The 24,115-nt window shown below is 41.6% G+C and overlaps 1 protein-coding gene across 2 annotated transcripts in view; it reads right to left on the reverse strand.

Annotated features, from left to right (window-relative positions):
- Positions 1-24,115, reverse strand: part of LOC114653952 (UDP-GlcNAc:betaGal beta-1,3-N-acetylglucosaminyltransferase 7-like) — a 119,147-nt gene that overhangs the window by 10,133 nt on the left and 84,899 nt on the right. The window contains exon 1 of one of the 2 annotated variants that reach the window (XM_028804475.2): positions 7,244-7,398. The exons of the other annotated variant lie outside the window; for it this stretch is intronic. Within the exon in view, the coding sequence (XP_028660308.2) occupies positions 7,244-7,280 (37 nt within the window). The 5' untranslated portion in view covers positions 7,281-7,398. Of the gene's footprint in view, positions 1-7,243; positions 7,399-24,115 lie in introns of those variants that run through there. 2 annotated transcript variants of the gene reach the window in all.

Consider the following 24,115-nt stretch of genomic DNA (forward strand, 5'->3'; position numbering starts at 1 on the left):
AGTGGCGTGATTATGCGGCGTAGTGGTTTGCAGCGTGTAAAACAGTTTGTCGCGGATAATTTGCCTTTTACTTCAACACAAAGACAATTTCCTGTTAGATTTGCCTTTGCGATGACAATTAATAAGGCACAGGGCCAAACTTTCAAAAAGATGTGCATGTATCTGCCAAAACCAGTTTTCAGTCACGGACAGTTGTATGTTGCTCTCTCCAGAGTTCCATCTTTTCATTCACATACTGGTATGCCTGCAGGACATGTGCAGCGAGCGAACAACACACACACATACAGGCGCGCACGAGAGAGAGCGAGCGCTGGACGAATAAGAATACTTCATTACATTGATATACCGGTGTTTTCAGTATTCAAAGCGCTATCCACACAGGGAGAAACCAGGAAGCAAACCCAAAATCTTCCACAGTCTCCTTACTGCAAACCAGCAACACTACCACTGCGCTACAAGGCAGTTAAAGAATGCACCGGCCTCGATTTTGTTTTCACTTCTGTTTACAGCAATCAGATCATAGCGTGCATTATTGCAATGTTACTTTTCTTGGTGGCTTATTACATTACGGATGTTTTACATGTTAATTTTTTTCCCTGTGCTTAAAAGACATTAAAAAATTGTTTCTCAACTGTGACTCCGGAACAACTCCGTACGTAAGCTATATTAAGCGTCAACAACGAAGACTCGCTACACCTTAATGAACAAGTGCTGAAACGTATCCCTATCGACAAAGTAAGTTTCACCAGTGTGGCCTCCATCGTCACAGACGATCCCGCTTTCAGTCATGGACAATTGTATGTTGCTCTCTCCAGAGGTCCATCTTTTCATTCACTCACAGTGGTATCCACAAACCCACCCATTCAGGAAGTGTTCACCCATCAATACATAATTATGCGGCGTATGCTACGCCACGGGTTGGCTAGTACATAATAATTCCATGAGGTTTGGGACAAGGCTACATGTCTCTTTGGTTTACCCCTCTGCTCCATGGTTTAAAATGATCAATTAAACATTTCAGACATCATTAAAGTGCACATTGTAGAATTTAATTTAAGGGTATTTTCGTACATTTTGTTCAAACCATTTAGAAATGACAACACTTTTTATACATGGTCCCCTCATTCCAGGGCACCATAATATTTGGGATATAGCAATTGCAGGTATATTAAAGCATTCCTATTTAGTATTTTGTCGCATATCCCTTGCATACAATGACTGCTTGAAGTCTGCGATTCATAGACATCACTACCTGCTGATTATCTTTTCTGGTGATACTCTTCCAGACTTAAATTAAAGGGTAAGAGGGGTAAACTAAGGAAAAATGGAGCATTGTCCCAAACATTATGGTGGGCACTGAATTCATGAGCCCCCAAATGTAAATACTGTACTAGCTTAAATTCAAATTAAATTTGAATTTGCCTGCATTGTGGTGATGTCATTGTGCTAACTTTAATTAAAGTTGGAAAATTCTCCACAATGGGCGGCACGGTGGCGCAGTGGTAGCGCTGCTGCCTCGCAGTTAGGAGACCCGGGTTCGCTTCCCGGGTCCTCCCTGCGTGGAGTTTGCATGTTCTCCCCGTGTCTGCGTGGGTTTCCTCCGGGCGCTCCGGTTTCCTCCCACAGTCCAAAGACATGCAGGTTAGGTGGATTGGTGATTCTAAATTGGCCCTAGCGTGTGCTTGGTGTGTGGGTGTGTTTGTGTGTGTCCTGCGGTGGGTTGGCACCCTGCCCAGGATTGGTTCCTGCCTTGTGCCCTGTGTTAGCTGGGATTGGCTCCAGCAGACCCCCGTGACCCTGTGTTCGGATTCAGCAGGTTGGATAATGGATGGATGGAAATTCTCCACACCAACCTGCTCTGCTTCTTTATTTCATTAACAAGCAACCTATGAGCAGACCCACAGAAGCTCAGTTACAATGTGTAACATGGGGATAAATTCATTATTTGTATCTTGCTGTTTAATATTTTGCTCTTTGTTAACATTCAGGTTATTTAAACCATTGTTCCCTTATAAGTGCACTGCCTAATATGTAGCGGATGCCTTTTAGCATTCAGTTTCATTTACACCTGTGTTCATTCTGCTGATCTTTAATTGTCACTTAATTTTGCTTTTAATTCCAAGTTATCAATTTATTTACTTTAATATCACTTTTATTATCAGTGGTGAGGTGTCAAAGCTTGCATTGCTACTAAGGTTGGAATTTTGGTTTTGATCTAACATTAAATTAATGTACATTTCCCTGAACTCCTAGCAGTAACAAGGCCTTTTCATTGCAGTATCTCATGTCATGGATCAGCAAAGTAGCGGAATGAATAGCCTTAAAGCTGAAATGCCCTTTTGTACAAAAATGGACCTCCAGCAAAGGTTCCGGAACTGTACTTGAGTACAACATAGCAAAGGTGCCCTTAAGTTCCCTGAATATGTTTATTTCAACTGTGTTCAGGCAGTGTTTGTGGCATTTAGATACAGCTAAATAGGGGTGATCTTTGTTATTGAAAATAAATGTTTGTATTTTGGTTTATCCTATCAGCACTTGCTCCCAGCCACCCCCTTCATGCCCCCACTGTTAGGGTAAGATTTTATTTTTTTATAGATTTTCTAGGGGGCTCTGTCCCCTGCTCGCTTCGCTCGCCAACCCCCAGCCCAGTCACTTCGCATCTCATATACTGTATGTGTATTTCACTTTCACCAAACAACAAATCTTTTAATTCTCATGGATAGGCCTCTTCATTGGGAAGAAACACTACTTTTCCCTGATGTCAACACGAATTAGATGATCTACAAGTCTCAGACTTAAAATTTAAGGCCGAACAATATCTACATACTTCTATCATATCACCTATGTCTATTTAGTCGATCTCTTTTCGTTGTTCCATTATTTCACAGAGTAACAATTTCAGTTTGTTAGCGCTAATGCAATCTCTACTATCAGTTTTTTGAGACTTTCGAATTTTAGTGCTTTCATAATCTGTAACCTGCTCTGCATGTGTATCGCACCAACGTTTTTGGACCTCTTTACGACATTGTACTTTGTCTTCTACTCTTTGACTTTTATTTCCAACCCAGCTTGGAGCTGAGATCGCAGGAACTGTGTCTGACAATAGCATTCACACGATTGAGAAGTGAGTGGACCATGAGCGTGGTTGTAAATGTTTGAGAGGAGGTTCTGGACTTGTCAAAATCTCTTGGCAAAAAGTCTCATGTCACGGGACCTGAAATTATCTCTCGTGGGTGTTGAAATTATATCAGAGAAAGTCTCGTCTCAGGATTTCCTTTTATAATAGAAAGATATTGTCATCCTTTTGGCTCAGTATATCAGGAGGCATGCAAATGCTAAATTTACTTACTGTAACTGAAAACTAAGTTTGCAGGTCAGTGAATCCAATTTAAAGGCAGTAATTAATTTCAAGGAAATTAAATACTCATCTGTGATCAGCAGAAGTGGTTTATCAACTAACAGCACTGTGAAATGTGACTTGTAACGCAAGAATCTGCCATCTAAAGGAGATGACAGCAGCCTCAAATGAAAAGGGGTCTCCTAGAGATAGCTTCTGTGCCAAATAATCTGTTAATGGCAAAATAACAACAGGAGCTAATGAGGGTGCTGGTATGACAGCACACAAGTCAAGCTTGGTGTAACATTCAATGTGCATTGGCACTGTTTCCAGGAGGAGAAAATACTTCTGTAAGGAGAGGCTGTATAAATGGTTGTTGAAAGAATAAATGAGCCACTTTTCAGCTCTTAACTAGGCACTGCAACTCTTTTCTGACAAAAATGATTGCTCCTGACTGACTGGTTTAGATGAGAAGCTATTGAATGGAGTAAATCTTACACAAGTAGGACAAGCTTTATCATCTAACAGCGAAAGTAGAAATTGACTTAATATTCATGTACCAGCTGGGTGAGTCAGTCCATCCCAGTAACCAAAACTGTAAGCGATACTGCAGTTGTTTAACAAAGATGTAAAGCCAAATGGCAGGAGAAGTGGTGCACTGCTACAGTCTGTGAAGTGTTTTCTTATTTTGTTTAAGGAGAAACGTTTTTTCTTGCATCCAAAAGTTATGCAGTCTACTTGTCAGTGTGAACAGGCTGAAGATGAGCATTTCAATCAGAGTTAGTTCCTGCCTAGTACTCACTGCTTCTGGAATAGAGTTGACTTACTGCACATGAATATATGACCTTAGAAAATGGGTAGAAGGGTGGAACTTTATGTGACTAGAGTGAAGGAATGTATTTAAAGGCAAAACAAGCTCTCATTAATAAAGTGGAATGAAGTAAAACCTGAAGTCCTGAGGAAACTAAACTTAATAATCTGCATTACTCACATTAAAATTACATCTGTTAATTAACTTTGGGGTGGGCTGGATACTCAACTAAGAATGTAGGCTGTTAATTTTTTTTTGGCCTGTATTCTCTAAGAAAAATATCAGCCTTGCAATGCACAATGTAAAAAATAATCAAGCAATCACTTGATTTGGCTGGAGTAGAAAAAAGTAAAAACCATTAGTAGGGAAAGCTGGTTGTTGCTCTAAAATTTGGAGTGCCAATCTTCCTATTATGGGTTTTAAGCCCTTCAAAACTGTGTAATTAGACATGACTTCAAGTTAAAAAAAATCCTCCACCAAAATATGATTAATGTAACAAAATTAAACAGATACAATAAACAGGAATCAGTACCAAAATTCCATCAATAACCATTTAACTATCAACTCGAGTTGAAATTGCAGTAACTTCTTGGGCAGTATTTGTCTTCACCACGACTTTAGAAAAGGTGCAGCAGGGTCATACAGAATAAGGGGTCTTGACTTGATATTTGAGCAGCTTCTCTCATGACCAGCCTTATAATGCATGCTTGCAGATGAGCAGTGTCAGGAAACGGTAGCATAACTAAAATATCACACTTGTGTGCCTAACCTGATACATGGTTTATGTTACATAATTTAATTTGCTTTGAATACCTAAATAATGAATGATTGACAAATTCTGTAGTCCAACACCAATATTTCAAAATGAATGGCACAATAATATACCATAAAAATATTTGTAATTCAGGTTTTGTGAAACATTTTCAGAATTCTGCAACTTGTTTGAACAATGAGCACCTTAGCTAGTCTTAAATAAAGAATAGTCAATCTGTAACCCTTTCGCCTAAATTCTTTTCCAGTGTACATGTTCTACAGCATTGATACTCATGGTTTTGCGCCTGATGGACATTTCTGGTAACTACTGGCAGGCCAAGGACCAGTATGCTATGTGTTAGTTGTAATTATGTTGAACCAGCAGTAGCAAAGAAAGACTATTTTTTCACGTTAATCTCTCTATATTATGGGCAAACAACACTGCATGTTCATAACAAATTGTCATATTTTGGGCCGGCTGCTGTATATCAATATGCTGAAGGATTTCCAAATACTCCACTCTTACTATCTTTCAGCAATGTTTTAAAAACTTGCTTGAATTGGAGCCAATTTTGGTTAACAGTTTTAATGAATTTATTCATTGTTTCCTTCATCTTGCCAGAAAACATCACACACTAAATAGTTTGATGAATCATGCAGAATAGCAAATTTATAGCAGGATGTTCTGCTGCTAAACTTGAGGCAAAGCTCTTTCCCTTACAAACCACCAACTGACCCTCAATCAGTCACCAGTTTATTCTTCAAAAAAAGCATTTACTGTAGCAAAAGTAGCCTTTCCAGTTGCACGAGCCTTCAAGGCACAACAACTCTTCTTTGAAGACTTTTCCATTGAAGTGTCTTATAAACATTGACAGTTGGGTTGCATCTATATTATCTGTAGGCTTGTCAACTGCAATGGAAATGTGATCAGGTAACTTCAGTTCCAATAAATGAGCTAAGAAATGGTCTTCAAACAGAATTTTGACCCTGCATGCTACTGATGAGTCAATCATGTGTACTTATTTCATCTGGGTTAATAATTTTTCCTTTATTTTTTCCCCTTGAAAAGTTCTTCAAGGCTGTCCAAAGTGCAATGTTTTACTAGTTCTGTGTCCAAAAGTGGCTCCCCCTTTTTATATGACTTTAAATTGGATTATGTGGGTTTAAGAAAGTGAAGTTATATAAAAGCTACACTTAGAAGAAGGCCATAGCCCACTAGCCTTGATAAAATAAAGAGTACTATTAAACCTGAGGTATACATTTTATTTGTCCATTTATCCATTTTCTAAGCTAGCTCTTCTCATCACAAGGTTTCAGAAAGCTCAAACCATATAAAGGTAGCGGCATGTACGAGCTAACACAAACTCCAGCATGGTGAAAGAGTAATTATTAGCTTTAGTATTTATTTAAATCATGTGTCAAAACTTTGTTGAATATTGAAACCAGACTGAAATTTGTCCATTTTTACTACATACTACATACAGTGGAACCTCAGTTCACAAACGTCTCAGAACATGTACAAATCGGTTTACGACCAAAAAGTTCGCCAAACTTTTGCATCTGTTCATGACCACACACTCGGTATACGAACAAGCCAGTTTCCCTTTTGGTTTGTACATGTTCAGTCTCTCCCTGTGCATATCCTGTGCAGCGAGCGAGTGAGTAAGAGAGAGAGAGCAAGACACACACACAGGCGCGCGAGAGAGAGAGAGACACACACACAGGCGCGCTAGAGAGAGACACACACAGGCGCGCGAGAGAGACACACATGCACACACGAGAGAGAGAGTGAGCAAGCGAGAGAGGGCTGGACGCTTAAGGTAGAGAAGGCAGTTAAAGAATGCACTGGGCTTGTTTTTGTTTTCACTTCTGTTTACAGCGATTGGTTTGTAGCATGCATTGTTGCAATGTTACTTTTCTTGGTGGTTTATTAAATTACGGATTTTTCAAATGTTCATTTTTTTCCCTGTGCTTAAAACTCATTAAAAAAAAGTGTTTTTAGCGAGCGGTTCCTAGCACTATAGCGTGAACTATTGCAGTGTTAGTTTTCTCTGTTGTTCAAGGTTTTCTCAGTGTTATTCAATGTTTTTACATTTAGTTTACTATTACGCTGTGCATTCTAAGGTATAACTAACTATATTTGTGCTTAAAAAGTTTTAAAAAATATATTTACATACAGTTTGTACGGTCTGGAACAGATTAATTGTATTTACATACAATCCTATGGGGGAAATTACTTCGGTTCATGACCAAATCGGGTTATGACCAGAGTTTTGGAACTAATTATGGTCGTGAACTGAGGTTCCACTGTACTATATAAATTCATAAAAGGCATTCCTTACCTTTAAAGACAAAGTCTACCACACAATTATATGTCATCCACAAGAAAACAAAATTCTTTTAAAGATAGATTTGCATGGCTTTCTGTAAAATCCCACTGCAAAATATCCTGGTACTGGGACACTTCTTTTTCTACCTTTGCCATCTTTATCTTGTTTTCAATGGAGGCCATGAGGAATGCAGGTTTAATATGAAAGTTCTCAGTTACTTGAGGCTGTGCCCATGTCTGTCTCAATGCATGCCGGCGATCAAAGGAGTCTGGATGGCTTTTAATTGCTAAGATAAGTGTCATGGAACTCTTAGTTCTGCCACACAGTTCCTTTGGTTCTGTTATCACCTTACACTTGTAATCTTGTAGGTGGGGAAACTCCTCTTTGTACTTTTCAAAATCCAATAAATAAACATATTTTCCATCATAAAGACTCTGAGTGTCTCTCTGTATTGGAGACTCTGTATTGGTTGGCTTTAAAGTGTTCATTTTTTTGATATCATCATTATCTTCCAAAGACCAGTATAAGACAATGCTCAGCAGTATGTTGAAGGAAAGACATACCATAACTTTTAGGCAGTGTTTGTTCATAGTTTGTTCATCTGAATCAAGTTCTGCAAAAAAAAAATGTTCTGTTAATAATGAACATAACAATTCATCAATAATCAGTTGACAACTAAACACTCAAAACACCTCAATTTAAAATATCTTTGCCTTTCAAGCTTGTAACTTTAAGGAGATAACAGTATAATCATTTCTGAGAGATTCTGCATTGATTTTTGTCAAACATTTTCCCCCCTCTATAGCTTTATTCCTGGGTACATGCTTATGTGAGAACTGCATCCTATACATATTGTGACTCGTGAGTCACTGTCTTGCACCCCAATACGCAAGGCTAAGTCTCAGTACTTTAGCAAAACCAACTTTATTCAGCTTGAAACAGGAAGAACACGGTTATTTATTGTAGTGGGATCTGCCACTCTCCTATACACAGACACAGCAGTCAGGCAGGGTCATGGCCAGGTTAGTGGCAAAGTAATACTGCTTCCTGCATTTATAATGTTCCTTGCATCACCCATTGATGACAGGTGCTTTATAGCACAACCGCTATCGGCTCAGATTTGCTTCCGCAACATTCCACTGCAGCGCTGTGAGACACCCCGGCAACACACAAGCAGTCTTCCACAGACGTGGCAATCGCATTTTGGGATGCACTTTGGCATGTTGTCCCATTTTTTTTATCCCAAAAGAGTTCAGAAACCTCACAATATATACAGTACACAGTGGCAGACCTACATTTCTGTGTCCCTAAAGCTTGATATGTTATGGCGGCCCCTTCACAACCAGCAACAAGGCTGGGGCAACCACTGTTATCTGCTTCAATGGGATTGTTCCACAACAGATCACCATAATTGTTTTTTTTTAATTTAACCACTACATCTCAGATTTTGACTGAAATTGCTGAACTGGATTTTTTTCACATGTCAAAGTCACTGGTGTGAACAAACATTTCCTGTGCATTATAGTTTCTGAGTTATGTGAGGATGAAAATTAGGGAAATGTTATATACTTGCACGATACTTCATAGAATGACAAAATAAATTATAGAAAAGACCACAGTCAATATAACTTATATTTTATACACCTTTGAGAATGCATACTACATGAAGCACATTTTACAAAGTACTCTTTTACTAGAAACATATGCACATACAGTTTTGTCATAAGAGAGTTTCTTTGCAATGTCATTTTCTAGAGACAATATGCATAAAAAATTTAAGCGTTCTTCAGTCATGGCAGACCAAAATTTGTTCTTTATAAAGGATAGTTATGAAAAATTCCTTTCTGCTTCACAGTTGGTGATAGGCATTGTGAAGTACAGCTTAAGCACAGTAGTAATATTGGGGAACACTTCAATTACTCTTTCAATTTGTTATATTACATCATCTACTGTTTGTTTCTATCAAAGAAGATACTGCATTTTTATTACCTTTTCATTTTTACTCTATTTTAATTATGCATAGTGTCACACATGTGCACTTGAGAGACAACTTAAAGACTCATATAAATGTAATTACACTCCCAACCTGGAGTTGACACTGTTGCCTAATGCCTTTTCCTTCCTCCTTCTGCAGAAGCAGTGATTGACGGCCCTGTCCCCAATGATGTCACTCCTAGATCCTGACCAGCTGAACCCGCCTATTACTTTCCTCCCAAGTGAAAACCGGCTTCAATGTTATTTTGGAGAATGATGAAGAACATCTCACATTTTAAAGACATTTATATTTTTGATTTTTCATGTAACTCTTTTTATGGCACAGTTTATTATACATGGGCAATATGCATTTGAAATAGAAGTGTGAAATTATTTTTTTCCATTTTTAAAGCCTCATAAAGCAGAAAGCATGATCTCTTTCAGACAGGTACCTAGTTGCTAAAGAAGAACTAACTCTTGTGGAGATATACAGGGTAAAAGGTGCTCTGAAACAAAATAGAATTTTTTTATACAATCTTCAGCAAGTAGGGCCGGACTGGAAAGCTTATTCAGACCGGGAATCCCAAGTCTACACAAGGCCACACAATATACATCAGTTTTCTTGTACAGGCACAGACTCAAAAAAACAAAGAACACCATTTTGTCTTGGAATTTGTATGAATGAGGAGACAGTAGATTCATCTTTTACACATACAGTACATTTCACTATTAAATATTCGTAAAACTCTGATAAAGTGTGGAAAAACACTTCATAAATAAAAAAACCATGTAGTTCTATATTTATATCAAAACAAATGAGCAAAAAACACTGAACCATAAAAAGTAGTTGTCAGTGAAATCCACAATGCATAGATTATGTTTGCAGTTTCAACTGTGAGTCTGGAATCTATACAGCTGCTGTGTCAGTGTCTGCATGGTAATGCTGAATACTCTTCCACAAAGTTTGAAGTGCTGGTTAAAAAAGACCACCTTGAATTTCTTCAGTAGACAAAAGACTCAAAAAATGTCTTGGTGCCACAGAATTCTGTTAAGCATTTTTGTAAAGAATGCACTTAGTAAACAAAAAACTATGAAACATTTTGTGTAGCCTGTTCAATCGCTCTCTTATCATAGCGCTAATTTTTAACTGTCAGAGTGCAAAAGACGAACTTTAAAAATATTAAAATAAAGTAAAAATAAGACATGTTCATTAACAAACTTATCATGAAATAAAGAACAACAGGTACATTTAAAAACACAAATCATTCCACTCACATACGTGTTTCTTTAATAAAAATATAAAATAAAACATTTCGTGTAGCCTATTCAGTCACTCTGAAGGAAAAAGAAAAAAAAAACGTTAAAAATGTGACCATCCGTAACACTTCATTAAAATTTGAAACAACGATAAAACAAAATAAATACACAGTAACAAATACCAAAACCTATGCAACATACAAATATAATTCAAAGTATATTATAAACTTTTAAACAATCTTCATATATAACTTTAATCACAAAAGCACCAGACATATGCACCTCTCTTCATAGCGCTCCTGTTTAACTGTCAGAGATCAAGGCGCATGCAAAGTCAAAACTTGACTTGAATAAAAACAAGAACCCATCCAACCAGAAACCAGAAAAGAAACCCTCCAATGTTAAACCGAAAGGATTTGTGCCCACTACAGAGCAATAACACCTGCTTGTTTTCTAGTATAATAACATTATATAATTTCACCATTAGTTTATTTCACTGGTTGCTCTGAATGCCAGGCCAGGCCAGGCAGCAGGCCACCTGGAAAACTTGAACATATCTAATATTAAATAACAATACCTGAAAATTTTATACATCTAACATTAACAGTTCTAAAGTTGTGACTTATGGAACATTGGCCATTTTTAGTAGCGCTCTAATTTTAGTAAAGTTACGGCCATACCCCCTTTTTAAAGCCTCTATATCTCAGAAACTAATGAACATACAAGCCTAAAATTTTGTACTCTAGTTACTGGGTACAATGACATTATATTCAGGAGGTAATGAGCAAATCAGTGGTGCTTAGTCAGGAGGGGTTTTTAATTTTGTGTGGACTTACCCTATACTAACACTGGAGAGGGCCTTATTTTGCTCTCAAAACAACCTTATTTTTTTGAGACATGGATCCCACGAGAGAGAGAGAGAGAGAGGTTAGAAGCACGTACTGATACAGCACATCGCCGCACCAACCACATGACAAACCAACTCAGGATCCCAGATTAGGATCCGAGTGCAGCCATGCAATGGGTGACACCTCAGCACCATACTAATTCAGATGGAATGGAACAGTGTGAGGTTATGGTGGCTGGAGTGCCTATTCTGCCACCAACCCCCAGGTTTTTCTCTGCAGGTTGGAGGGCCTACATGCAGGCCTGGATGCAGATTAACGTCATACCCAGGATGGAGTACACAGGAACCTGAAAACATTCCTTTGAGATTTTGGTCCATGTTGACATGATTGCATCACACAGTTTCTACAGATCTGTCAGCTACACATTCATACTGCAAATCTCTGATTCTACCACATGCCAAAAATGTTCTATTGGATTCAAATCCAGTGTCTGGGAATGTTCCTGAAGAACACTGAATTCATTGTCATGTTCATGAAACCAGTTTGACACAACATTTGCTTTGTGACATTGGGCATTATCATGCTAGAAGTAGCCATTAAGTTGTGACCATGAAGGAATGAACATGATCAGCAGCACTACTGAAATTAGCCAAATAATTATTGATTGTTATTAACAGGCTAAAAGTGTTCTGGAAAACACTCCCCACACCAATACACCAACACCACCACCACCAGCTTGGGCTGTTGACACAAGGCCTGCTGGGTGCATGGATTCATGCTTTTGAGTCCCTACCATCTGTGTGCCTCAGCAGAAACTGAGATGTATCAGACTAGGCTACATGTTTCCAGTTTTCAGCTGTCAAGTTGCGGTGAGCCTGTGCCCACTGCAGCTTCATCTTTCTGTTGTTGGTTGCTAGGAGAGGAAACCGACATGGTCTTCTGCACTTATAGCCCATCCATCTCAAGGTTTCATGTGTTATATATTCTGAATTATTGTTCTGCTGTAGCCTACCTGTCAGACTGGCCATTCTACTCTGACCTCTTTCATCAAAAAGGTGTTTCAGTCCAGATGTTTTTATTTATTGCAACTTTCTGAGTAAACTCTAGGGTGTGTTTGAAAATCCCAAGAGATTTGCAGTTACAGAAATACACAAACCTGCCTGTCCAGCATCAACAAACATACCACTGTAGAAATCACTGAAATCACATTTTTTCACCATTCTGGGGTTTGACACTGGCGATACCATATCTTACCTGTATTGCTGGCATATGAGTCCAATTAATCTTTGCCTCAAGAAAATACCTCCAGATAGACAATGTTTTTTGTGAAAACTTTGAGCCCTCCATTACTGAGGTGTTTCACTTGCACGTTGTTGAGCTGCGCCGATTGCTTCATTTCGACATTGTGTCTCTTCATCTGTGGCATTAGCATGACAGTGTTGTGCGATGACGTTTGCTGCACACAGGTCTTTCAAAGTAAGAAGTGATCGGCTCGTAGTTGTTTCTGCAGCGCTGTGCTGCAGCACTGTGAAACTGCGGTTGCCTCACCGACGGACAAGCAATCCTCCATAGACATGGCAATCGCGCTTCGTTGTGTCGTCCCATTATGGGGGGACCCAAATGAGTTCAGAAACCTCACAATATATTGTCACAAGAATGAGTCGGAGACATCACAAAGGTTTGGGGCAGCCACCCGTATATTATGCTCGGCTGCAAAATTGCTCTTTTTAGGCACACGATGTGAATAGTTCAGAGTCCAAAACAGAACTGCCTGTACTGAGGCAAGATGTCAGTTTTAAAGGCCTGGAAAGGAAATGACGTCAGCGCAGCAGGAACTGGGAGTGGCATCAGGCGGGATTTCCCGGGAAAGGTCTGCAAGGGACTGAGAGAGATAGTCAGTACACTCTGCCGCCCCCTGGCCTGGCGTGGAACTACAAGTTATTAGGCCCTTCAGCTGTTCCCCATGCGCACGTGTGTGACAAGGCCCCCCCCCTTAGCCCAGATCCACTAGGTCGGGTGGACCTGTCCGAGAGGTCGTGGACTCGAGAGAGAGCATCCGCATTGGCATGGAGAGAACCCTTCTGGTGAACAAGCGAGAACTTATAGGGTTGGAGGTCAAGAAACCACCTAGTGACCCGCGGATTTGACTCCTTGTGAAGGGCCATCCACTGGAGGGGTGCATGGTCCGTCACCAGAGTAAATTCACGGCCCAAGAGATAGTACCTCAACTGTGTAATCACCCATTTTATCGCAAGAGCCTCCCGTTCCACTGCCACATACCTGGTCTCCTAATCCAGCAGTTTCCGGCTCAGGTACATGACGGGGTGTTCAACACCATTGACACTTTGGCTCAGCACAGCCCCCAGGCCTGTGTCCGAAGCGTCCGTCTGGAGTATAAAAGGAAGTGTAAAGTTGGGTGCTTTCAATATGGGTGCTGACGTAAGGGCCTGTTTTAGGTCACAAAATGCAGCGGCCGTCTTGTCAGTCCATACCGCGTAGTTTGGGACCCTCTTCTTTGTAAGGTCTGTCAAGGGTGCTGCTCTCTCGGAGAACCGGGGTACAAACCGGCAGTAGTACCCCGCTAACCCGAGAAAAGCCTGCACTTGTCGCTTGGTATTCGGACGGGGCCAGCTTAATATGGCATTAACTTTGGAACACTGTGGTTTGACGGCAGCACGACCCACCAGGTAGCCCAAATATTTAGCTTCTTTTAATACAAAGGAACGCTTCCTTGGGTTAATTCGAAGCCCGGCTTCAGCCAGTGTCCGCAATACCGTTTCCACCTGATCCCTCTATGTGCTGGAATAGATGACAACTTCATCCAAATAGGCAGCACTAAACGCGTTATGGGGCCGGAGCACTCTGTCCACCAGACGCTGAAAAGTTGCTGGAGCCCCATGTAACCCAAATGGGAGGACCGTGTACTGCCAGTGCCCACTAGGGGTGCTAAACACGGTCTTAGCCTTCGCGGAGTCCGTTAAAGGAACCTGCCAGTACCCCTTTGTCATGTCAAGTGTGGTCAAAAACTTCGCTTGCCCAAGTCTCTCGAGGAGGTCGTCCACGTGAGGCATTGGGTATGCGTCAAATTGGGAGACTTGATTCAGTCGACGGAAGTCGTTGCAAAACCTTCAGCTCCCGTCAGGCTTACTGACCAAGACAATCGGGCTGGACCAGGGACTATAACTTTCCTCAATCACACCTAGCTCCAGCATGCGCTTGATCTCAAGCTCAACTTCTGCCTTCTTTGCTTCGGGAAGATGATATGGGCGTTCTCGTACGACAACTCCGGGTTCTGTCACAATGTCGTGCGCAATCAGAGAGGTCCTTCCAGGTTGCTCACTCACTACCTCCGGAACGGACAAGATCGCTGTCTCGAGTTCCTGTCTCTGTTTAGCATTCAAGTCGGGACCGAAGTTAAGGCTGTCACTCCGAGCAAAGAAAGAGCAGGGTTGAGCGGAGGAGGGATCAGGGTCCCTCTCCTTCCACGGCTTCAGCAAATTAACATGATACACCCGCTCGCTCGGCCGATGATTGGGTTGTTTCACCAAATGATCGACAAGCCCTTTCCTCTCCTTAACTTCATATGGGCCTTGCCAATGGGCAAGCAACTTCGAATGCGAAGTAAGGACCAACACCATGACGCGATCTCCCAGTTGGAACTCCCAGAGAACCGTGCCACGATCATAATAGTGGGTCTGTGCTGCTTGCGCCTCTTCCATGTGACTTTTTAAAATAGGTCGGATTTTTCCGAATCGATCGCGTAACTGTGCGATATACTCTAATATATTGAGAGAGGGAAGAGCCTCTCCTTCCCATCCTTCTATTAATACATCCAATAATCCTCGGGGTTGTCGTCCATACAACAGTTCAAAAGGGGAGAACCCCATAGAGGCTTGTGGGACTTCCCGATAAGCAAAGAGTACGAGGGGGAGGAGCTGATCCCAGTTCCTCCCGTCCCCGCTGACCACCTTGCGTAGCATTTGCTTGAGAGTTTGATTGAACCTCTCGACAAGACCATTGGTTTGAGGATGATACACCGCGGTCCTTAAGTGCTTTATTTTGAGTAATTTGGCAGTTTCCTTGAACGTCGCCGAGGTAAAGGGTGTCCCTTGATCCATGAGGATTTCTTTAGGGATCCCGACACGTGCAAATACACCCACTAGTTCCCGTTCGATAGCTTTAGTAGTAGCAGAGCGCAGCGGGACTGCCTCTGGATATCGGGTAGCGTAATCTACGAGGACTAATATATATTTATGTCCTCGGGCTGAGGGCTCCAGAGGTCCTACTATATCGACCCCAATACACTCAAAGGGAACATCAATCAGGGGAAGGGGAATGAAAGGAGCGCGGTCCTTCCTAGGAATTTGCCGTAATTGACATTCTGGACAAGAAATGCAAAAACGGCGAACATCCTCATTTATTGCCGGCCAATAAAATCTGAGCTTAATCCGCTCTAAAGTCTTTTCGGTGCCTAGATGGCCTCCCAGGAGATGGGCGTGTGCCAACTCACAAACCTGCCGCCGGTCGGTTCGTGGGATTAGCAGCAACTTCCGCACTCTGCCCTCATGATCAGCTACTCGATATAACAGATCGTTGTCAAGTACAAAGTGAGGGCCGCGAGGCATGGGCAGATGAGTGCGTTGGCCATTGACAAGCACAACTGCATTTTTAGCAAACTTCAGGGAGTCGTCATTCCATTGTTCTCTCCTGAAAGACGCCGGTGTTTCATTGAATTGAAATTGTAACTCGGAGAGAGGGTCCGGTCTGACCTCAAGGGGCGGTGAGTCCTCCCGGCTCGTCGTGGCCCGAGTTGATGATGTGTTTATGTGAGACGGCCCAGGAACCTCCCCGTCCTCCTCGGAGTCTTCCGTATCTCTTTCCTCCGGCCGGTTACATGGTGTGGAAACAGCCTGAGACGGGTTTGTTCCTTCTATGACTAGGCCTACAGAGTTACGAGGAGTGGTTATCAGTACACCGCATTTACTGTCAGACCAGTCTCGCCCTAGGATCACAGGAAAAGGTGGGTGTGGGTGGACCGCTACGGAGAACTTTTTTACCACTCCCTCATAGCTGATGACACACAGGGCAGTTTTACATGACCGTGTTTCGCCATGTATACACCGGATACTGGTCTTTTTTCTCATTCCCTGTCACGGTAATACATAATGGCAATCAACAATGGAGATGTTGCTGCCGGTATCCAAAAGTGCTGTAACTTTAAGGCCATTGATTATTACCAATCCCATATTACCAGTAGCCAGGGGGTTCTTAGTGCACATAACCGTCTTCCCTCCTTCCACCCGCATCCCTCCATGCTCCCGCGCGAGCGGCCCACCCCGCACCCTGGGGACATCGGGACAGGCTTCGGGTTATATGGAAGGGACTTATATAGTGGGACGTAATCCCTATGGAGTCGACTAGAGGACCGTTCTGCTCTCACAGATTGTGAGGCTGGCTTAGGTCTTATTTGAGCTATTAGCTCGTCCATGGAATGGAAGTCTCCCCAGACCGGCTGGCCAAAGTTATTGGGAAGACCTTGAATCAAAATAAAGCAGGCTACCTGCTGCACAATTTGTCTGGTGTTTAGCTCAAAGGGTCTCAGCCATTGAGCCACTAGTTCCCAGAGAGCATAAGCTTGCTCCCGAGTTGATCTCTCAGGATCATATTTCCAAGTCTGTAGGGGTTTTACCTGCTGGTCTGGGGATAGCCCATATGTCTCTAGGACCTTGATCCCAACGGGCGGCCCAGTCCTCTCCTCTGAGAGAACATAGCAAGTCCTTTTCGTTTTCCCCTCAGGAACCAGCCCACATCGGTGGGTCTCCTCCGTGTGTAGGATTCTCCCTGTGTAGGATTAGGGGCTCGTTGTCCCTTGGTGGGAGCGAAGCCTGCACCGTGCCACTCCGGACCGCTGAGCACGCCACCCACCCGGAAACACGGCCCCGGTACTCTCCTACCTGAGTACTTGTATAGTTCCTTCCCGGTTTCTTCTGGGAAAGCTGCATCCTGCCGGCTACGCCACTGTCACAAGAATGAGTCGGAGACATCACAAAGGTTTGGGGCAGCCACCTGTATATTATGCTTGGCTGCAAAATTGCTCTTTTTAGGCACACGATGTGAATAGTTTAGAGTCCAAAACAGAACTGCCTGTACTGAGGCAAGATGGCAGTTTTAAAGGCCTGGAAAGGAAATGACGTCAGTGTAGCAGGAACTGGGAGTGGCATCCTCGTGGTCGGACGTGACGTCATCCTTGGGGCCGGCAAGAGTCGGGATTTCCCGGGAAAGGTCTGCAAGGGACTGAGAGAGATAGTCAGTACACTCCGCCACCCCCTGGCCTGGCGTGGAACTACAAGCGATTAGGCCCTTCAGCTGTTCCCCATGCGCACGTGTGTGACAATATATATATGGAAGTACTATAGTTGTAGGTAACTGAGATATGAGTTCTCTCCTATGTCACATTTTGACAGGCTCAATGACATATGACCTAACTCGTACCTCATGTTCAAAGCATTAAATGTTATGAGTACTGCTCTTATGTAATTCCTAAGTGATAAGTATGATTGCATTTGTCAGTTCAATTTTTTGCAGTGTTCCAGTGTAATTACAAAAACTATTTTACTGCAGCACTGCGAAACTGCGGTTGCCTCACCGACAGACAAGCAACCCTCCATAGACATCAACCAGTGTCGTGACATCAAAACTGGAGAAATGTGCTTGGATTTTCTTTTCCTAGTTAGGATTCTAGCAGCTGCATTCTACACTAGTTGCAAACGATTTATGTCTTTTTTGGATAGTCCTGAGAGGAGTGTGTTACAGTAATTTAGTCGACTGAAAACAAAAGCGTGAACTAATTTCTCAGCATCTTTCAATGATATAAGAGGTCTAACTTTTGCCATGTTTCTTAAGTGAAAAAATGCTGTCCTAGTGATCTGATTAATATGCGATTTAAAATTCAGGTCAGAGTCAATAGTTACCCCTAAATTCTTTACCTCCGTCTTGACTTTTAATCCTAATGCATCAAGTTTATTTCTAATAACCTCATTATATCCATTATTGCCAATCACTAAAATTTCTGTTTTCTCTTTATTTAGCTTGAGAAAATTGCTATTCATCCATTTAGAAACACAAGTAAGACATTGTGTTAGTGAATCAACAGAGTCGGGGTCATCAGGCGCTATTGATAAATACAGCTGCGTGTCATCAGCATAGCTGTGGTAGCTCACGTTATGCCCCGAGATAATCTGACCTAACGGAAGCATGTAGATTGAGAAGAGCAGCAGACCCAGGGTAGAGCCTTGTGGAACACCATATAGAATATAATGTGTCTTTGAGTTGTAATTACCACAACTAACAAAGAATTTTCTACCTGCCAGGTAGGATTCAAACCAATTTAAGACACTGCCAGAGAGGCTCACCCATTGACTAAGGCGATTTCTAAGAATATTATGATCAATGGTGTCAAATGTGGCACTCAGATCTAAGAGGATGAGAACAGATAAATGGCCTCTGTCTGCATTTACCTGCAAGTCATTTACTACTTTAACGAGTGCAGTTTCTGTACTGTGATTTGTTCTAAAACCCAACTGAAACTTATCAAGAATAGCATGTTTATTGAGGTGGTCATTTAGCTGCATAATGACTGCCTTCTCTAAAATTTTACTTAAGAAAGGCAGGTTAGAAATGGGTCTAAAATTTTCAAAAGCAGAGGGGTCAAGATTATTTGACTTTATTATTAGATTAGATTTATTAAAGATTATTTGATTTTATTGCAAAAACTATGCAAGATGTATTGAATAGAGAATCCATTTTGTGGGTGTGTGCCTTTCTAATTTTTTGTAAATGAATAATGTCTTTTAAAAGCAATTAAATCAAGCAGAAAATATTATTGAAGACAATGACAGATTTATGGGAATATTACAATTGTTTTTATAAACCACTCCACATTTTCTGCATTTCCTGGAACCTGTAAAAGGTAGCTTTTAAAGCAGATATTAGAATGGAAAAAGACTCAGTCAGTAAGTCTGGTTGTCACATCTGGTAAATGGACTTCTGCTCTGATCCATGACCAATTATTTTATTTGTTGGATGTTTGTGCAAAATGCATATAGCTGCAGTTTTCTGAATGATTGATTAAATGGTCTACTGATTCATTATTTAATTTTTAATTATTTTAGATTATATTAGCAATTAATACCAATTTAAATTTAGTCACCTTTGGTGGATATTTCTATTTTTCTTGACCTACAAACATGACCATGTGATGGACTTAAAGATTTCTTTGATGTACTTGTCATTATAGTGTGCAGTAATAAATACAGTGATCCCTCGCTATATCGCGCTTCGCCTTTCACGGCTTCACTCCATCGCGGATTTTATAAGTAAGCATATTTAAATATATATCGCGGATTTTTCGCTGCTTCGCGGGTTTCTGCGGACAATAGGTCTTTTAATTTCTGGTACATGCTTCCTCAGTTGGTTTGCCCAGTTGATTTCATACAAGGGACGCTATTGGCAGATGGCTGAGAAGCTACCCAACTTACTTTCTCTCTCTCTCTCTCTCTCTCTCTCTCTCTTGCGCTGACGTAGGGGGGTGTGAGCAGGGGGGCTGTGTGCAGCTGCTTCCTGAAGGACATGCTGCACGTTGCTTCGCATACTTAAAAGCTCAAAGGGCACGTATTGATTTTTGACTTTATTTGTTTTTCTGTGGCTCTCTCTCTCTTCCTGCTCCTGATAGAGGGGGTGTGAGCTGCCGCCTTCAACAGCTTTGTACCGGCGGTGCTTCGCATATTTAAAAGCCAAAAAGCCCTATTGATTTTTTTTTTGACTGCTTGCTTTGCACTCCTTTGAAAAGGAAGATATGTTTGCATTCTTTTAATTGTGAGACAGAACTGTCATCTCTGTCTTGTCATGGAGCACAGTTTAAACTTTTGAAAAAGAGACAAATGTTTGTTTGCAGTGTTTGAATAACGTTCCTGTCTCTCTACAACCTCCTGTGTTTCTGCGCAAATCTGTGACCCAAGCATGACATTCTAAAAATAACCATATAAACATATGGTTTCTACTTCGCGGATTTTCCTATTTCGCGGGTGGCTCTGGAACGCAACCCCCGCGATGGAGGAGGGATTACTGTAATCAGCATACATCTGTGACTTATGTTTTAAATGGCTTTACAGCATATGTACAGTATACATAAACTCACATAAATTAAACCTGAGAGTCAAGCATTTCGTATTTTTACATTTTGTCATATATATATATATATATATATATATATATATATATATATATATATATATAGTTTGCATTTATACATACATTTTAATGTAGGCCTTACAACAGGATCATTTTTAAGCTGTGAGTTAATGCTCCTTTCCAAATAGGACAGACCTGAAGGTCAAACATAAGAGATTTTACATACCAGTGTCACACACGTGCGCATGGGAAACAGCTAAAGGGCCTAGACACTTGTAATTCTACTCCAGGCCAGGGGGCGGCGGAGTATACTGACTATCTCTCTCAGTCCCTTGCAGACCTGTCCCGGGAAATCCCGCCTCTGGACGGCCCCGAGGATGACGTCACTTCCGGACACCAGGATACCACTCCCACTTCCTGCAACGAGGACGTCATTTCCCTTCTGGGCCTTTAAAACTGCCCTTTTGCCTCAGTACAGGCAGTTCTGTTTTGGACTCCGATCTATACACTTCTTGTTATAAAAAGAGCAATTTGCAGCCGAGCATATTATACGGGTGGCTGCCCCAAACCTTTGTGATGTCTCCGACTCATTCTTCTGACACCAGGTACATACTGGAATTGTGTGGTTAGAAGGTAAAGCAGGAAGAAAGGTAATTTTGGATATTGCATCATTTTTCATTTGTGAACAAAATTTGAATAAGATGGTGTCACACACGCATGTTTAGGAGACAACTAAAGGGCTTGAGTATGTGTAATTCCACACCGGACCAGGGGGTGGCGAAGTGCACTAATTCTCCCTCTCGATCTTTTACAGACCATTCTAGGGAAATCCCGCCCGGCTCTGGGGCAGCCAACGACGTCACTTCCGGTTCCAGACCTGATGACATTACTTCCCCTACTGGCCTTTAAAGCTGCCATCTTGTGGATAATAAGGCAGTTCTGTTTTGGACTCGATTGTGTAAACATGTCAATGTTTTTGCAACAGTTTTGCAGCCGGGAAGAATTATACGGGTGGCTGCCCCAGACCTTCTCAATGTCTGATGGTCATTTTTCTTACAATGGTTAATAGAAAAGCTACCTACCCTGCTGCTTCTGGTTCATCTGGATCACAGAGGTTTAATATCAGAGTCCTACCATAATGGAATTCATGGTACCTAGGACTAGCTGAAACCAAAAATGTAGCAACAACCAAGAAACTTACTCATGATCCTGGTTTTCCTGTTGCAGTGGAAACTGTTGCATTCATGATGTGATAGTGCTTCCTTCATTCACCTTAAAAGTCATTTGCTTCAAGAAGCTAAATCAGTTTTAAAACTTAAGCTAAATGCTGCTTTTCTTTTTTGTTCTTATATTTTGTACTTTTCATGTCCTATTTGAGGTATGTGGAAGAATTAATCAATTAGTAACATCAGTTAATTAACAATGTTTTCAATGGAGCATGTGCCCTTAAGATATACAGTGCATCCGGAAAGTATTCACAGCGTATCACTTTTTCCACATTTTCTAATGTTACAGCCTTATTCCAAAATGGATTAAATTCATTTTTTTCCTCAGAATTCTACACACAACACCCCATAATGACAACATGAAAGAAGTTTACTTGAGATTTTTGCAAATTTATTAAAAATAAAAAAATTGAGAAATCACATGTACATAAGTATTCACAGCCTTTGCCGTGAAGCTCGAAATTGAGCTCAGGTGCATCCTGTTTCCCCTGATCATCCTTGAGATGTTTCTGCAGCTTAATTGGAATCCACCTGTGGTAAATTCAGTTGATTGGACATGATTTGGAAAGGCACACACCTGTTTATATAAGGTCCCACAGTTGACAGTTCATTTCAGAGCACAAACCAAGCATGAAGTCAAAGGAATTGTCTGTAGACCTCCGAGACAGGATTGTCTCGAGGCACAAATCTGGGGAAGGTTACAGAAAAAATTTCTGCTGCTTTCAAGTTCCCAATGAGCACAGTGGCCTCCATCATCCGTAAGTGGAAGAAGTTCGAAAATACTAGGACTCTTCCTAGAGCTTGCCGGGCATCTGAACTGAGCGATTGGGATGGAGAAGGGCCTTAGTCAGGGAGGTGACCAAGAACCTGATGGTCACTCTGTCAGAGCTCCAGAGGTCCTCTGTGGAGAGAGGAGAACCTTCCAGAAGGACAACCATCTCTGCAGCAATCCACCAATCAGACCTGTATGGTAGAGTGGCCAGACAGAAGCCACTCCTTAGTAAAAGGCACATGGCAGCCCGTCTGGAGTTTGCCAAAAGGCACCTGAAGGACTCTCAGACCATGAGAAAGAAAATTCTCTGGTCTGATGAGACAAAGATTGAACTCTTTGGTGTTAATGCCAGATGTCACGTTTGGAGGAAACCTGGCACCATCCCTACAGTGAAGCATGGTGGTGGCAGCATCATGCTATGGGGATGTTTTTCAGCGGCAGGGACTGGGGGAGTAGTCAGGATAAAGGGAAAGATGACTGCAGCGATGTACAGAGACATCCTGGATGAAAACCTGCTCCAGAGCGCTCTTGACCTCAGACTGGGGCGACGGTTCATCTTTCAGCAGGACAACGACCCTAAGCACACAGCCAAGATATCAAAGGAGTGGCTTCAGGACAACTCTGTGAATGTCCTTGAGTGGCCCAGCCAGAGCCCAGACTTGAATCCGATTGAACATCTCTGGAGAGATCTTAAAATGGCTGTGCACCAACGCTTCCCATCCAACCTGATGGAGCTTGAGAGGTGCTGCAAAGAGGAATGGGCGAAACTGGCCAAGGATAGGTGTGCCATGCTTGTGGCATCATATTCAAAAAGACTTGAGGCTGTAATTGCTGCCAAAGGTGCATCGACAAAGTATTGAGCAAAGGCTGTGAATACTTATGTACATGTGATTTCTCAGTTTTTTCATTTTTAATAAATTTGCAAAAATCTCAAGTAAACTTTTTTCATGTTGTCATTATGGGGTGTTGTGTGCAGAATTCTGAGGAAAAAAATTAATTTAATCCATTTTGGAATAAGGCTGTAACATAACAAAATGTGGAAAAAGTGATGCGCTGTGAATACTTTCCGGATGCACTGTACATTAACATGACCTGCCCCCAATTTCTGTCACTTCAATATTTTTCTTCCCAGGGCATACATTTTATTGTACTCTATATACTGTATGTGACAATGATGGCATTTCCATATTTGAGAAATTAATTCGCCACTTTTCATTTTCCCTTACTCTCATGGGTTTTTAGGTGGCTAGAAAGACCCATGTAAGATCAACATTTTCAAGCACTGGATTTTCTGCCACCACAGAAGCAGCATAATAAACTTTTCTCCTCTGTCTCTTCTGTTGCTAAGCTTTGGTTCCTCTCTTTTCAAAAATTGTACATCTGAGTATTGAGTCTCCCCTCTTGCCTAGTCAAGCTTTAGTAAAGAGCTCTAGGTCACATGGGGGATATCACAAGCAACGAGGTTCACTTTCAGATGGTTCATTTAACCTCTTCATGGTTATTCTAACCACTCTACTTTGTTGAGGCAACTTGGGTAAGAGAACCTGTTTCATGAGTCACATATCAGGCATTCTAACTATATGTACGATTCCAGTTTTGCTGCTCCTGTCTTCCCGTT

The sequence above is a fragment of the Erpetoichthys calabaricus genome, chromosome 6 (genome assembly GCF_900747795.2).
Source record: "Erpetoichthys calabaricus chromosome 6, fErpCal1.3, whole genome shotgun sequence".
In the NCBI taxonomy this organism is placed as follows: domain Eukaryota; kingdom Metazoa; phylum Chordata; class Cladistia; order Polypteriformes; family Polypteridae; genus Erpetoichthys; species Erpetoichthys calabaricus.